The sequence below is a fragment of the Suricata suricatta genome, chromosome 3 (assembly GCF_006229205.1).
Source record: "Suricata suricatta isolate VVHF042 chromosome 3, meerkat_22Aug2017_6uvM2_HiC, whole genome shotgun sequence".
NCBI classification, from domain to species: domain Eukaryota; kingdom Metazoa; phylum Chordata; class Mammalia; order Carnivora; family Herpestidae; genus Suricata; species Suricata suricatta.
In genome coordinates, this window is record NC_043702.1 from 171,230,000 (window position 1) to 171,245,022 (window position 15,023).

The 15,023-nt window shown below is 59.1% G+C and overlaps 1 protein-coding gene and 1 long non-coding RNA gene across 2 annotated transcripts in view; one reads left to right on the forward strand and one right to left on the reverse strand.

Annotated features, from left to right (window-relative positions):
* Positions 1 to 802, reverse strand: part of LOC115288478 — an 11,136-nt gene extending 10,334 nt beyond the window's left edge. The window contains exon 1 of the long non-coding RNA XR_003907026.1: positions 706 to 802. This is a non-coding gene — a long non-coding RNA (uncharacterized LOC115288478). The remainder of the gene's footprint in view (positions 1 to 705) is intronic.
* TAGLN2 (transgelin 2) overlaps positions 1 to 6,597 on the forward strand; it is a 7,244-nt gene extending 647 nt beyond the window's left edge. The window contains exons 2-5 of the mRNA XM_029935836.1: positions 4,516 to 4,723; positions 5,081 to 5,255; positions 5,500 to 5,602; positions 5,795 to 6,597. Of these exons, the coding sequence (XP_029791696.1) occupies positions 4,544 to 4,723; positions 5,081 to 5,255; positions 5,500 to 5,602; positions 5,795 to 5,936 (600 nt within the window). The 5' untranslated portion in view covers positions 4,516 to 4,543 and the 3' untranslated portion in view covers positions 5,937 to 6,597. The remainder of the gene's footprint in view (positions 1 to 4,515; positions 4,724 to 5,080; positions 5,256 to 5,499; positions 5,603 to 5,794) is intronic.
* The last annotated feature ends 8,426 nt before the right edge of the window (positions 6,598 to 15,023 follow it).

Consider the following 15,023-nt stretch of genomic DNA (forward strand, 5'->3'; position numbering starts at 1 on the left):
GCGGTGGGTGACTCATCGGCTGTAACGGCCCAGGGTGTGGCGAGGCGGGGTGGCTGGGCCGGACCTGCGGGACCGGAAGTGGACGGCCGCCTTCCCGGCCCCGCAGGCCTCCCGGAGCCCCCTGCAGCCTGTGCCCGGGAAGTGCTGGGGGAGCTTGGCGTCTGGGAGCCGAGAGGAGCGCGGCGGGAGTGGGATGGGGCGGGGGGGGGGGCAGTGGCTTGGATGGGCTCTCCCGAGTTCTGACTCCAGAGCACCAGATAGAGGGACAGCTCCTCCTCTCCGACGCCACACCCCCGCCCCCCCATTTCTCCTCCCTAGTTCCCCGGGAAGACCCACGGCTGCAGGGGAGGCCAAGGTAGCTGGGGCGGCGGGGCCCAGCCCCGCGGAGGCAGCCGGACGTCTTTGTCCGGCCGCAACCCCCGCTCCGGCGCCCCAGCCCCCGCTCCGGCGCCCCAGCCCTCTCCTGCCCCCTGGGGATTTGGCCTCTACTGCTTCCTCCGCCCCAGTCCTCTCCCTCCAGGATTGTGGGTATGGGGCACTCTGGCTCCCGACATGCCTTCCGTTCTCAGGGCATTTCTTCTCCTGAACTATTTTCCTTGAGTCTGCTTCGCTATCCCCAAACTTGTAACTTCCCACTCCTCCAGATGCCCTCCATGGCCTCCGCAGCTGTCCCCCCCACTTCCCCCGCTGCAGGATCCCTCGCACCTGCCCACGCCTGAGAATGCGGTGAGGGGCCCCTTTCCAAGGATGCCGCCTGTGGCCCCGGTGCTCAGAGCCTCCTCACCCCTCCATGTGTGTGGAGTGCGCTTCTCTGCCTGGTGCCCCCACCCTGCCGGGTTCCTGTGTTTGGTACACAGAAGCCATGGCAACGGCCCCCACCTCACCCCTCCTCCCGCTAGCCTTGCGGCTTCCTGTTTGTGCAGCTTGGGCTTTCTCTTCTGCTCACTGAGTTGACGGTGGAGGGCTGCCCCGCGTGGCTCCTTGGCCACAGGTGTCCCCCATCCTTGCGTCTGCCTGCTGCCTGTGCGCTTCACTCTGGAGGCAGGGACCCCCCATCTCGCGCTTTCAGAATAGCCCTAAGCCCGAGTCTGAGTTGGGAAGTTCCCCGGCGTCCTGTGTGCACGATGGATGGAGAGCCTCTGTCTTCCGCACGAAACACCCCAGCCAGGGATCCTTTCCCTTGGCATCTGCGTGGGGTGGGGCGAGGTGTGCGTCCTGCCCGGGGTCTCGGTGGGGGGTGAGGGGTGTTCCTGCGGTAGTGCCTTCCGTACCCCCCCCCCACCAAGTTGTTCAGCTGTTGTCTGGATTCCCAGCCCCAGGCATCTCCTACACGGCTCCCCACCCCAGTAGGCACCTGGCTATCTTCCCTTCCTTTGAGGGCAGGATGCGGAAGGTCCCCTGGGTATCCCTAGGGTGGGCCGCCCCAGCTCCAGCCTGGCCCCAGCTCCAGCCCGCCAGCCGAGGCCCATCAGCTGGCGCCTACCCTAGGGGGCCCGAGGAGAAGAAACAGTTGTGGACTGGCTGGCTGGCCTGCCCTGCCCCTTCCCAGAGCCCCTCCCCCTCCCAGAGCGCCCCCCCCCCCCCCCCCCCCCCCCCCCCCCCCCCCCCCCCCGCTCCCGCAGAGCCCCGCCCCTTCCCAGAGCTCCACCCCACGGCAATGGCACCTCGGGGGCTCAAGGGCTGTGGCCCCAGAGTGGAGTGGAGACACTGCCAGCTGGGTCCAATCTCCAGAGTTAGGGAGGGGCCCTCAGCATCCTCCCTGAGCCAAGAAGCGAGTCCGGGAGGCTGAGTCGGTTCTGCCCCTGTGTGTTGGGGGGGGACACTGCTCTCCCCTGCTAACCCTGGTGCCTGGGTTAATGATTCTCCTGCCCTTTCTCTCCCTGGGCCACCGTGATCCCTTGGCCTCAGGCCACTTGGCTCCAAGGAGACACGGCCCTGAGGCCCAGGGGACTGTAGTGAAGCTGCTCCCAGAAGAGAGGTCTGGACATTGGGCCACGAAAAGAGGGCTCACTGGTGGCTGTAGCCCCGCCTCCGCCCTTCACCTCAGGTCTCCCAGCCACACCCCTGTGTGCCAGGGACCCTGACTGCTGGGCTGGGCTGGGAAGGAGAGACACTCTTCCCCCTTGCTCCTCAGGCCTCAGCATGTCCTCCCCCAACGAGAGAGAAAGAGAGAAAGAAAGACAGAGAGACAGAGAGACAGAGACAGAGACAGAGACAGAGAGAGAGAGAGAGAGAAAACAAGCGCTTGTGCACTTGCGCGTTTCTGGTGGTTCTTGCCCGCTTCTGGTGGTTCGGGTCAAGGCCCAAACCGGCATTTATCGGGCTCAACCTTCAGGCAGGGGAAGTGGGGGGAAGGGAGGGTGGGTTGCTCTAATGAGATATAAAAATAACTGATTTGTGGGGAGGATCTCCGGGAGCGTGCCGCTGGAGGAGCTGGAGTGGGAAGGAGCAGCCCTGTTGGAGGGTGGGGGAGGGGCCCAGCCTGAGGCCCAAGGCTGAGTGGCTCTGTCCCCTTGACCTGGCTCCTCTCCTGAGTCCCAAGGCCCATGGGGGAGGGGCACAGGGTTAACCTGGGGTGTGTGGGAGAGAGGGGGCCAGAGGGATTTCACCCCTTAAGTCTGACCTGGTCTAGAGCCAGATGTGGGGGGCAAGAGTGTCTCCCTTTCCTGTCCTTGAACACAGGTGCCTGTCCTGGTGACTCCCCCTGTGTGAGCAGCAGAGCTGCGTTTCACAATGGAAAGGGAAGCTCATTTGTAGAGCGGATGGGTACAGCAAGTGAGCTCCTGTCCTGGGCCTGTCTCCCACTTGCATGAGTGTCACCCCTGGGACTTGCTCCGGGGGTCCCCGGACAGGGGACAGAGGTAGTGAGGTAGTGGGTGGGGACCAACTGCCCACGGGCCAGCGGCCTGGAAAACACCCAGTTCTTCCTGAGGTCCTCACATGAAGCTGAACTCTCCTGAGCATTTCCCCAAGTCTCCCTTCCCTCCCAGGTTCCCCTAAAAACACCACCCGTGCCTCCTGCATCAGTTCCCTATTCCCGCCCTGACACATTAGCACAAACTTAGTGACTTAAAGGGCATCGTGCAGCCCTAGAAATCCCCGCAGAGGCCTCGCTGCTTAAACCAAATGTCAGCGAGGCTGTTCCTCCTTGGGGAGTTGGGGGAGAATTCCTTTCCAGGCCTCATCCATGACCTGAACCTGACCCTGACCTGGCGCTGCTTTCTTCTTGCTTCTCCTGCTCTGACTTGCCTGCCTCCCTCCTTCGCTTCTAGAGACCCTGGCTGTGAAGACACTGGGCCCGCCTGGGTGGTCTAAGGGACTTTCCCCATCTCAAGACCCTTCATTCAGTCACATCTGCAAGATCCTTTTTTTTTTTTTTTTTTTTTTTTTGGCCATGTAATGTTCATAGGTTCTGGGAACTTGAATGTAGATACCTCTGGGGGGCCATTATTCTGCCCGCCACTGCTTCCAGAAAGTAAAGTAGAATTTGTTTTGACTGCTTGGTTTCTCATGGGAGGTTCCTTTTGCCTTCTGAAATCTTTTAAAGACCGACTTAGACCTATTCTTCCATGAAGCCTTCCAGGTTGCTTCTGCCCACACTCTCATGCGTTTCTATGACGTAGGGTCTGACTGTGGAGACTTATGCGGTATTTGTCATGTACAAGCCGTACCCTTTCCAGGGTGCTCACTTGGTCTCCCCGTTGGCATTCCCCAAGGCTTCTGTCTCTTCCGCAATCCCTGGCACCAGCCAGTGGCTAACGGAGGGTAGCTGTGCCCAGCTCTCTAGCTCCTGGCGGAGGTCTTCCAGACCATTCCACATCTTCCTCCTCTCCCCAAATCCTCTTCCTTCCCAGGGCTGAAAGGTTAGAATGACCAGCCTGCCTTTGCGAAAGCTGACCACCCCACGTGAGGAGCTGAACCCCCAGGCTTGGCCTCATTTACCCCCTATTCCATTCCAGTGGGTTTTTTAAAAGACTTTATTTTTTTAATGTATTTTATTTATTTTTGAGAGAGAGAGAGAGAGACAGTGTGAGCTGTGGAGTGTCAGAGAGGGAGACACAGAATCCAAAGCAGGCTCCAGGCTCTGAGCTGGCTGTCAGCACAGAGCCTGACACAGGGCTCGAACCCACAAACCATGAGATCATGACCTGAGTCCATGTTGGATGCTCAACCAACTGAGCCACCCAGGCGCCCCAGCAGTGGGTTTTTTTGTTTTTGTTTTTGTTTTTGTTTTTTATCTTACCTGAGTAGTGGTGCTGTTCAAATGAAATCTATTGGGAGGACTTTATAATAAATAGACTGCCCATCATGGGGTTGCGGGAACCCAGAGGTGGCCTGCATGGCCCCTTAACCCCAGAGCTCTGCATGGTGCTATTTCAGCCCACGCCCCGGAGTCAGGGTGAAGGTTCCCTCACTTGCTGGTGGGTCTCGCCTCTGGGGCCCACCCAGGGGATCGGGAGTGTGCCCCTGCAGGCTGCAGAGAGCTGACTGGTCCTGGCTGTGTCCTCTCCCCAGATCCCCACAGCCAGCACTGCCCTTCGGAATGGCCAACAGGGGACCTGCCTACGGCCTGAGCCGGGAGGTGCAGCAGAAGATAGAGAAGCAGTATGACGCGGACCTGGAGCAGATCTTGACCCAGTGGATCACCACCCAGTGCCGCAAGGATGTGGGCCGGCCCCAACCTGGGCGTGAGAACTTCCAGAACTGGCTCAAGGATGGCACAGTGAGAGCTGGGCCTGGGGGGACGGGGAGGGGGGTGTTATTTCACCTGTAGAACTGCAGGCACCCCCATCCCACTTCCTCCTCAGCCTGGGCATCTGTCTTGCCGAAGACCTGTGCTTTCCTCCCTCCCATGGAGCGAGAGAGGAGGCCGGAGGGGGCATAGGGAGGACCCGGGGCGGGAGCGGGGTGTTCTAGGCAGTGATGCTGGGCTCAGAGGCAGGGGCTGGGCAGGAGGGAGCCCAGGCTCACTGCCGGTGGAGCCAGAGAGCCTTCAGGTAGGACAGGGAGGGGCCTCGGGGGCTCGGCGTCCCGGGCAGCAGCGTGGCCTCACCTCTGCACACCTGCCGCCCTCACCCAGGTGCTGTGCGAGCTCATCAATGGGCTGTACCCCGAGGGGCAGGCCCCGGTGAAGAAGATCCAGGCCTCCACCATGGCCTTCAAGCAGATGGAGCAGATCTCTCAGTTCTTGCAGGCGGCCGAGCGCTACGGCATCAATACCACCGACATCTTCCAGACTGTGGACCTCTGGGAAGGTGGGCCAGGGCGCCGTCCCCCCGAAGACCAGAGACCGGGCTGGGCGGTCCTGACCAGGGAGAAGGGGCGGGTGTGTGTGTGTGTGTGTGTGTGTGTGTGTGGTGTGTTGGGGTGGCGGGGAGTGTGGGAATGAAGAGGAGAATAACCGGGAAGCCAGGCTTGCTGATGACGTGGGTGGAGGTGAAACCCTGGCCCCAGCTCCCCAGCGCTGCCAAGGCCAACATGCCACCTTCCACCTCCCAGGAAAGAACATGGCGTGTGTGCAGCGGACGCTGATGAACCTGGGCGGGCTGGCGGTAGCCCGGGACGACGGGCTGTTCTCCGGAGATCCCAACTGGTTTCCCAAGTGAGTCTCGCGGGGCGGCCCAGGCCCGTCTCCGTGCCGAGGAGGTGGTCCCCCTCCTCTTCAGTCCTCGTTGATCTCCAGGGATGGCCAGGGACCGTCCCTTCTGAGAACGGGGAGGTGGTGGCCGCAGCACGTGCGTCCCCAGGGAAGACCCTCCAGCCCCTTTCTCACCAGCCCTCTCTTCCCACCCAGGAAATCCAAGGAGAACCCTCGGAACTTCTCGGACAACCAGCTGCAAGAGGGCAAGAATGTGATCGGGCTGCAGATGGGCACCAACCGCGGGGCGTCCCAGGCAGGCATGACGGGCTACGGCATGCCCCGCCAGATCCTCTGATCGCCGCGGCCCTGCTCCCGCCCTCCCACGGATGGTTAATATATATATATATTAGCGGTGACATTCCCCGAGGGCCCCTGGGGCTCCCCGTCTCCCCTCTGCCAGGGTGGGGGCCTGGCCTGCCTCCTCAGGGGAGCGCCCGACGCCGGGCTCTCCCCCTGTGCTTACTAAAACATTCCCTTCCTCAAAGCCACCAAAACTGGACTGACCAAAACTGGCCTCTTTTCTCCTGGGACCAAAATTTGGGGGCCTTGCCACGCCCCCAGCCGCATACCTCTTCTCTTTCCCTTTGGCTTCTCTCCCCCCCACTACCCCCGAGCTCTGTGCCCTCAGTCCATTCCTTGGCAGGGGGTCAGGGGCACCTCCTTCTGGCCTGCGTCCCACAAATATGCCTCGCCCCCAGCCTTGGCTGCAGGGACTTAATTTATAGGGAGAGGCCTGTGGCGGCCGCCTCCCCAGCCACAGCCAGGCTGACCTCACCACACATCAAGGCAGCCCGCCCCTGGCAGGGGCCCCCTCGGTTTCCCATTTTCCATTCCCCTTGCTGTGGCTAAGGGGTGGGGGCGAGGGGCCAGGGAGGGAGGGCTGCCCACCACAGGCCGGGGCTTGAAAAACCTGAGTTTGCTGATTTGAATAAATATCTCTGCCTTTTTTTTGGATGGACTCCGGCTGTGTCTAGGGCCGCGAGCCCTCCCCTGGGAAAGGAGGAAATGTGGGGGGCAGTGCAGTGACTGGTACAAGGGAGAGAGATTTCAGTTGGAAGGCTGAAACCCCCACCCCCATTTCCTATTTTCTTCCCCATCCTCTTGCTTCCGTGGTTTAGGTGAGGATAGGTTGGGCTGGGGACAGGCCTCGAAAATGCCCTTGGAGTAGGAGCCGTAATGGAGGATCTGTGGGCAGTGCCCCCAGCTACCCGAGGGACTGGGCTTCCCACCTGGGGCTCCTGGTTGGCCCCCTCTCCCAGCCAGAACAGCTTCTTAGCCACCGCAGTGGGGTGGGGATGGGTGGGAGGCCCCTCAGGCAGGCTTGGGACAAGATGGCCTCTGCTGAGTTGTCCAGACCGGCTTCGGGGCCAGGGGTGCAGTGGTGGTGAGGAATTGACAGGCTGTGAATGAGCAGGAAGTAGTCAGTGGCCGTGGCTGGAGGGAGGCAGCCTTGCTAATGGACCCCTGTGCTTGGGCTAGCCGATGGGAGAGCTTCCCTCCTGGGTGGGTGGCCTCATACCAAGATAAGCAATCTGGAGGTCAGGTTGTCCTGAGCTAGCCCTGACCAAGGCATGAATGTTCATCCTGTCGTGTACAACTCCCAGGTGCCGCCTTTAACCCCACGGCCTCCCATCACACCCTGGGTCTTCCCCGGGAGGACTGGGCAGACCCCAGGCCGGCCCCCCATAGCGGCTTCCTCCCTCCCGACTTTCTCCTTCAGGGCATCTGTTTCCTGAGGGGGGGCGGAACCACCACACCGTCCTGAAGGGTGGCTTTCGTTCTCTCCCAATGCCCCATCGTGAGCCCCTCTACCAAGGAGCACCTACTGTGTGCTAGCCCCCACTATGTGCTTGGCCTCGTGTGCCTCAGCTAGGCATTAGCCCTCCGCTCCCAGTCTCAGCCCCATCCTGACACCGCACACTGGGAGAGATGGAATTTGCTTGGGGCCATGCCCCTCAGGCCGGGACACAGATAAGAGAGAGGCTGCAGCTTAAATGCAAATTTCAGGGGGATTCGCTGTCCCTTTGTCTCTGGTCCTGGAGGATCTGCAGGTGTCAGGGAGTGATGTCACTGCAGAGCCAACACTGAATTCACTAATAGTAGGGGCCCTTGGGCGGCTCCTTCGGTTAGGCGTCCAACTTCAGCTCAGGTCATGATCTCATAGTTTGTGAGTTCGAGCCCCGCGTCGGGCTCTGTGCTGACAGCTCAGAGCCTGGAGCCTGCTTCCGATTCTGTGTCTCTCCCTCTCTCTCCGCCCCTCCCATGTTCCTGCAATGTCTCTCAATAATAAATAAGATGTTTTAAAAAGTTTAAAAAAATAGGAAAAATAAATTCACTAATAGTTGTACCAAAAAACCAAACCATGTGCCCTGTTCCCCGATTTAACTATTTAAAGCTACGGTTACTGGCCACACGCCTCACGACTTTCTGAGACACTCCGCCTGTCCCAGAGCCAAGACCGCCAGTCACTGCCCTCTCCAGGCCGATTCCCACGGCAGTGCATGAGGTGTATTACTGCGTTACTTCCGCCACTTTGTCCCCAGATGAGCACGGGGGTCTCAGGGAGACCCAAGGCCATGAAAGGAGTCAACGGAGGGACCCGGGGTTTGTGAGCCTGTGCGGTTCCAGGCCCAGCAAGGAGCGGGGCTGGAGAGGAACAGGGGGACCAAAGGGACGTGGTGGGTGCTCCTCACTTGGAAACTAAAGGTACCGGCTCCTCGTGATGCCCGTGCAGAAGGGGGGCCTCATCCCTGGGACAGCAGGTGCTCAGGAAAGGCCTGTGGGGTGCAGCAGGGTTTGTGTGAGCACCGAGCTGGGGCTGAGAGCTGGGGCTGAGGATGCCTGGGGGTGCTGCCCAGAGATGCCTCAGGGAGCCGAGTCCCGCCCCCCCCCCCCAATGACCCCTTCCAGGCAAACATGGGCAGGTTTGGAGAAAGGTTTGGCCACGGGGTGCACCTGGCCTCTGTCTGTGACCACCACCCACCCACAAGCTCTGGGAGACTCTCCTGCCTCCCCTCAATCCACCTCACCGAGGCTTTACCTCCCTCCTTCTGGAAATGGCCTGTGTGGACACCTCAACACTTGCTTTGGTTTCTGTTTGCTTTTTAGTATCTGTTCCCCTCTGAGGCCACAGTTTTGGACCTACTGTGGTCTCTTTCATCTCTCCTGCCCCCTGCCCCCCACTTTGGGCTCCACAGCTCCTCTGAATGGCACCTCGTTCTCCATGGCCATCCACACAGGTGTCTCCTAATGCCCTGCACAAGGGACTGTCCCCCTCCCGTCCTCACCAGGGCTCGCTCCTCCAGGTCTTTGTTCAAATGTCACCTTCCACCCTCCACCTGCACCCTGCCCTCCTTCCCTGCTTTCTCCTGTCACCGCCCGACACACAATCTATTTGACTTCTTTATTTTCTGTCTCCACCCACAGAATGTACACTGTGTAAAGGCAGGTTTGTGTTGGTTTTGTGGATGCAACGAGGTGCCTGGCGTGTTGAAGGTTCTGGATAAATATTTGTCGAGCGAATGAATATCACTCTAGTCTCATGTTCCTGAATCTCCTGGCCCAGTGACAGGGTGCCCAGCCAGACCACGGTCACAGTCAGCCAACCTGTCATCGGGTCTGAGTGGGAACTTGCCTGTCTGTCGGCTTCCAGTGCTTCCCCATGCCTCATTTCCAACAGGTGGAAACCTGTGAATCCAGGGCTCAGGGAAAGGCAGGGGTGGATTGGGAAGGGGATGGAGGGTGGTATGTCTTCTGGGCAAATGGAGGCCACCCTGAGGATCTGGGGGGAGAAATGGGAGCCGGGTGGGAGGAAGGAGGAGCCAATTTCAGTTCATTCACTCCTTGCCTTCAGCCTTGAAGTGAAAAATCACTGCGGAGGTGGAGAGAGAAAGCAGGTCTGGCCCGTTGGGGCCAACGGAAAGGCTTGGAGAAGAAAAACAGGGAGAGGCAGAGGGAGGAGGCGGGGGTGGGGTGGGGTGGAGGAGGAAGAGGAACATGGCTCCCCACGCTTGGCCGGGCTCAGCTCCCCCTTGGGGTAAAAGCGTGGCGAAGTCTGTGTGATCTCTTCCTGTGCGTGTGAGTGTGTGTTCAGGTGTGTGAGGATTCACAGGGCTGGGGCTCAGGGGAGCAGGTGGGAGCGGAGGAAAGTGACCGCGTGCGGAGGCCGTTTGTGAGCGTGTGTGTGCGCATCCCACACGCGTGGGCAGAATGTAAGCATCTGTGAGTTTGCACACGGCTCCGTGGGGAACAATACGTCCCATTCCTGTGTCTCCAGCGGGGGGGGCGCGGGGGGGGGCTTTGAGAGGTTGGCGGTTGGCGAAAGGCCCAAGGAGCTGCCAAACAGGGGGAAAGCCTGGACAATAGGGCCCCGGGGACAGAACTGTAAAGGGTCTGGGATTGCATTTGTGGAAGAGAAGCCTGAAGCCTGAGTTAGTAACCGTCTCCTTGCGGACAAATGAGTTTTAGTCCCAGTGGCTATAGAGTGGATATTAGAAAACGTACTGAAGTTGCATCTAGAGAAATTTAGGTTAGACAAGGAAAAACGATCCTCTTGACTCTGAAGGTGATCAGCCCCTGGGATCTCTTCAGGTCAAGAGGAATGTTTTCAATAATAGGACACATCCCATCTTCTTCAGGTGGAAAATGGGTAATTCTGCCCCGGAAAACAGACCCACACACGCCATTTTTAAATTCATGTATTCGTTCAGCAATCATTGGGGTGCTGCATGTCAGGCCTGCTGGGGGGTATGAAGACTATTAATACAGGACCTCTTTGCTCAGAGAGCACATAGTCCTGGAGGGGAGATAAACCAGATGCGAGCCGAGCCTGCGATCATTCAGGAAGCTGGCGGGATGTGCCTTCGGAGGAAGGCGAACAGGGCTCTTTGGCAGAATCTCTCTCCAGAGTCCCGCAGCCCCGGGTCATCTCCGGAGCGGAGCCTAGTGGCGATGTCGTTGGGGAGCCAAGGCTGCATATCTCAGGGATCCTAGGGGTACGAGCAGTCATACTCGCTGTGTGATCAGAGGTCAAGTTTTAGTGGAGGTGGGGGCGTGAGGGGCTGTTCCCACCCAGCCTAGAGTGGGCATGGGCAAAGAGGCCTGAGTCACGGTACAAACCAGGGACTGGGTGGGGACAGGTCCATGTCTCCGGGTGGGGATGGAGGGAAAAATCACACACACAACCCCTCAGACCCTGGGGCCATCTCGCCATTGGACTCCACCACCGGCAGGACCTGAGTTCTGAATTGTGTTTCCATGAGAAAAGGGAGAAGTAGGGCTCCGTGCGGGCTGGGCCACAATGGGGGTGATGCTGATACTCATTACCACCTGCTGGTCACTGAGCTGACAGCTTTATCTGTATTTTATGTTTGTTCTTTGATAATTTCAACAATTATTGAGCACCCACTGAGGGCAAAGTATCTGCTGGGTGCCGGGGAACAAAGCATCAGCAAGGCAAGCAGAGTCTCTGGCCTCCCCAGGGAGCTAGAAAAGCAAAGAGGCGGTAATGATGTGATACGGCGTGGGGAGGGGGGTGTAGGTGCCCTGCGCGCCCACAGGAGGGGACTGCGCCCAGCCCGGTGGGGAGGGTGGAGCAAGGGTCTCTGGGAGATGCTGATGTCTGAGCTGGGGAGCTGAGGGCAGGGAGAAGCCTGAAGGGGTGGCCCCCGGTCTCGAGGACAGCGGTCCAGGTCCAGAGTGGGCACGGCCTGGAGGCGAGAATGTACAGAACCCGACCGCAGGATGTGGGCTGAGAGGCTGTGAGTGCAGTCGAGAAGGGAAGTCGGGACCAGCTCTTCGCAGTCAGTGTAAGGAGTTTTGGACACTTCCTTAAGGGCGTGGGGCCCCCCTGAAGAATTTTAAGCAGGGGGCCGAAGCGAGGAGAGTTGTGTCTTCTTTAGAAAGCTTCCTTAGGGGCGCCTGGGTGGCTCAGTCGGTTAAGCATCTGGCTTCGACTCAGGTCATGATCTCAAGGTTGGTGGATTCCAGCCCCACGTCGGGCTCTGTGCTGACAGCTCAGAGCCTGGAGCCTGCTTCCGATTCTGTGTCTCCCTCTCTCTCTGATCCTCCCCTGCTCGTGCTGTCTCTCTCTGTCTCTCAAAAACAAAAAACAAACAAACAAACAAAAACATAGCTTCCTTAGGCCTGGGCTTGGCAAGACCGGAGGCAGGCCCACCTTAGAAGGCTCCTGCACTGGTCTCGCTGGAGAGAAAGCAGCCTCCTCAAGGGGCAGGGGGCTCAGGAGGTGCGAGGAGAATGGGATGGGTTTCCAAATCGGCTGGCGCTTTCTGGTTGACGGTGAGGAGCCAAGGTGAGGGCTTCGGCAACCAGGGAAGAGCCGTGCCGTCTCCAGGGAGGGAAACCCAGGAGCAGGGGCCTGACACCATAGCCCAGACCCCTCTTCTCTCCCAGTTTGCAGGCAAGGAGGTGGAGACAAGCACAACAGGGACCTCAGAACCCAGCTGGCGGCTGATCTGGGGTTTGGGTTGGTGACAAAAGTGGGCCAGGCTCACTGCTCCCTCTTGGCAGGGCTCCCTGGTGAGCTCCCTGGCCCCAGGAAGCGGTCAGCAGACGGCCAGCTGGAGCTGCGGTTTTTCTGTGGTCCGAGGCTGGGGCCGCGGGGAGGAAGGGAGAGGCCAGGCCTGAGAAGGGGTGCAGGAAGGGCAGTTCACAGCAGCCACCCCTCCGAGGCCAGTGAGGTTCTGGCAGCTTCGGAAAAAGACTAGTGGAGGGACGCTGCGGGGCTCAGTCAATTAAGCATCTGGCGTCGGCTCAGGTCATGATCTCACGGTTCGTGGGTTCGAGCCCCACGTCAGGCTCTGTGCTGACAGCTCAGAGCCTGGAGCCTGCTTCAGATTCTGTGTCTCCCTCGCTCTCTGACCTTCCCCTGCTCGTGCTGTCTCTCAAAAATAAAGAAACAAACAAACAAACAAACAAATAAAAAGACTAGTGGAGAGACCCTGAGGCCCAACCCCTGGGTCCTGCGGCTCGGGGTTCCTGTCCCCAAGGCTCTCTGACTTTCTGGAGCTTCCCGACGGCCCAGTGTTCACCAGCAGCCACCCAAGCTGCCACAACCCCCAGGCCGTACAGAGAGGCACGCCCATACCTGCGAGATCCAGAGAGACTCACACCTCTTGGTGGGGCTTTAGTATTTCATTTTCTTTTTTAAAATAACTTGTTAAAGTTTATTATGGAGACAGACAGATCACAAGCTAGGGAGGGGCAAAAAGAGAAGGAGACACAGAATCTGAAGCAGGCTCCAGGCTCCGAGCGGTCAGCACAGAGCATCCCCCCCCCCACACAGACCGCAATATCATGACCTGAGCTGAAGTCAGACACTTAACCGACTGAGCCACCCAGGCACCCCTGGGGCCTTTGGGAAAGGGTATAAAACACCGCCAAACACAGCCAGACCCTGTACATGACACGCTCAAGGTTCCAGGGTGCTTGCACGCTTTTCTGGATCTTCGAATGCCTCCTGGTTCTTAGCACCGTACTACCTGGCCCAAAAGGTGGCTCAGGGGAAGTCCATGGTTTTGAATTGCTTCTGCGTGTGCTGGAATCCAGACCTCTGGACTCCTGGTCGCTCATTGGACACGGAATACACTCCAAGTGAATGCCCATCCCTGGGACCGGGGCAGGCTCCAGCAGACACGGGGTGGTGGGGCTACGCTGGGCCCCGCCTGGTGTCCCCGCCCCGTCCTGCCACAAGGAACCCCAACTTGGGCAGATGCCTTCTGTTCTCCCAGGGACATCTGTCCTCAGACGGCCAAGACCGGAATCACCCCGTGCTGGCTCGAAGTGCAGATTCCAGTTTTTACTTTTGGAGCCGCTAGACCGGGAATCTGGTGGAGTTCACAGGGGTGCTGTCTTGAATTTGCATTTTCTTTTACTTTTTTAAGTTTATGTATTTATTTTGAGAGAGAGGCAGAAAAAGAGGGAGAGAGAGAGAAAACCCTAAGCAGGCTCCGTGCTCTGTGCCAAGCCAGACTCGGAGCTTGACCCCAAGGACCGTGAGATCCTGACCTGAACCAGAGTCAAGAGTCAGAGGCTTAACTGACTGAGCCACCCAGGGGCCCCTTGAATTTGCTTTTTAAGCTGGCTGCCCCTGGGGCGCCTGGGTGGCTCAGTCGGTTAAGCCTCCGACTTTGGCTCAGGTCAGATCTCACGTTCGTGGGTTCGAGCCCCATATCAGGCTCTGTGCTCACAGCTCAGAGCCTGGAGCCTGCTTCCTATTCTGTGTCTCCTTCTCTCTCTGCCCCTCCCCCTCTCATGCTCTGTCTCTCCCTGTACCAAACATAAATAAGACATTAAAAAATTTTTTAAAAATTCAAAAAAAAGACTGGCTGCCCCCATAATTCATAGGCAGCCCTGTCTTAAGGGTTGCAGAGAGAACTTTCTCCAACCAGAAGCCGGAGGTCTGGGAGGGGCCTGGCTCCAGGCCTTGCATGGGAGTTGTCCCCACCCCCCACCCTGCTCTGTTTGGCGACGGGGGCTGAGTTGCCAGGGGAAACAGGCTGTGTAACTTCCTGGCTTTGGCGGCTTTCCCTTCTTGGCCTTATCTCCACATCCGCCGCCCAGTCCAGGGTCTGTGCTGGTCACGTAGCAGAGGGCACTGGTGCCAGGCGTGCGGGGAGCGTGCGGGCACCAGGGAAGTGTCAGCCCGAGGTCCTGGGGCAGGGAGGAGGGTGGAGATGTGGTTTTGAAGAGCAGTGGAGGCTGCAGACTGCTTAGAGTCCTTCTCCTTGGTGTGGGAGCTCTCCGCTCCGGGGACCCTGCCCAGGAAGAGATGTGCAAGTCTCTGCCAGGGCTCTGCCAGCCCCCACCATCGCCCCCCAGCCCCGAGAGTGGGGTTGCCTCCTGACTGGTGCCCTCTCCCCTCTTTCCCTCTTTCCCTCTTTCTTCCCTCTGGACCCAGGGCGTCCAGTCACACTCCCCTCCTGCGCCCCCCTACCCTTCCCTCTCCCCCTCCCCTCTTTCCTGGTGCTCAACACCTTTCTCCATGGTCCTCAAACACTCTCCCCACTCCCAGCCCCATCCCTGGTCTCTGTGGCTGCAGCAAGGAGACCCCGCAGTATTTAAGGATGGGAGAGCCGGCTTGGAAGGAGGGAAGGCAGCAAATACTTGGAGTAAAACAATTCATGCATTTAAGTGTTGATTTATGTGTTCAGCTCTCCTTTGCTTTGGGAAGAATTGACGGCCCTTTTGAGAGTTCAAGGGCTCCAGGAAGAAGGGGGCAGTGAGTTAGGCTTTCAGCATCCTTGCAACTTAGAGGATTTACAGTCTGAGTCCTGAGCGTGTTTACCCCACCCTGAGGATGAAGACATCCCCGCCACCTCCTGCTTAGCCCCCTGCTGGGTGGGGCGGGGGGGGGGGGGGGGGG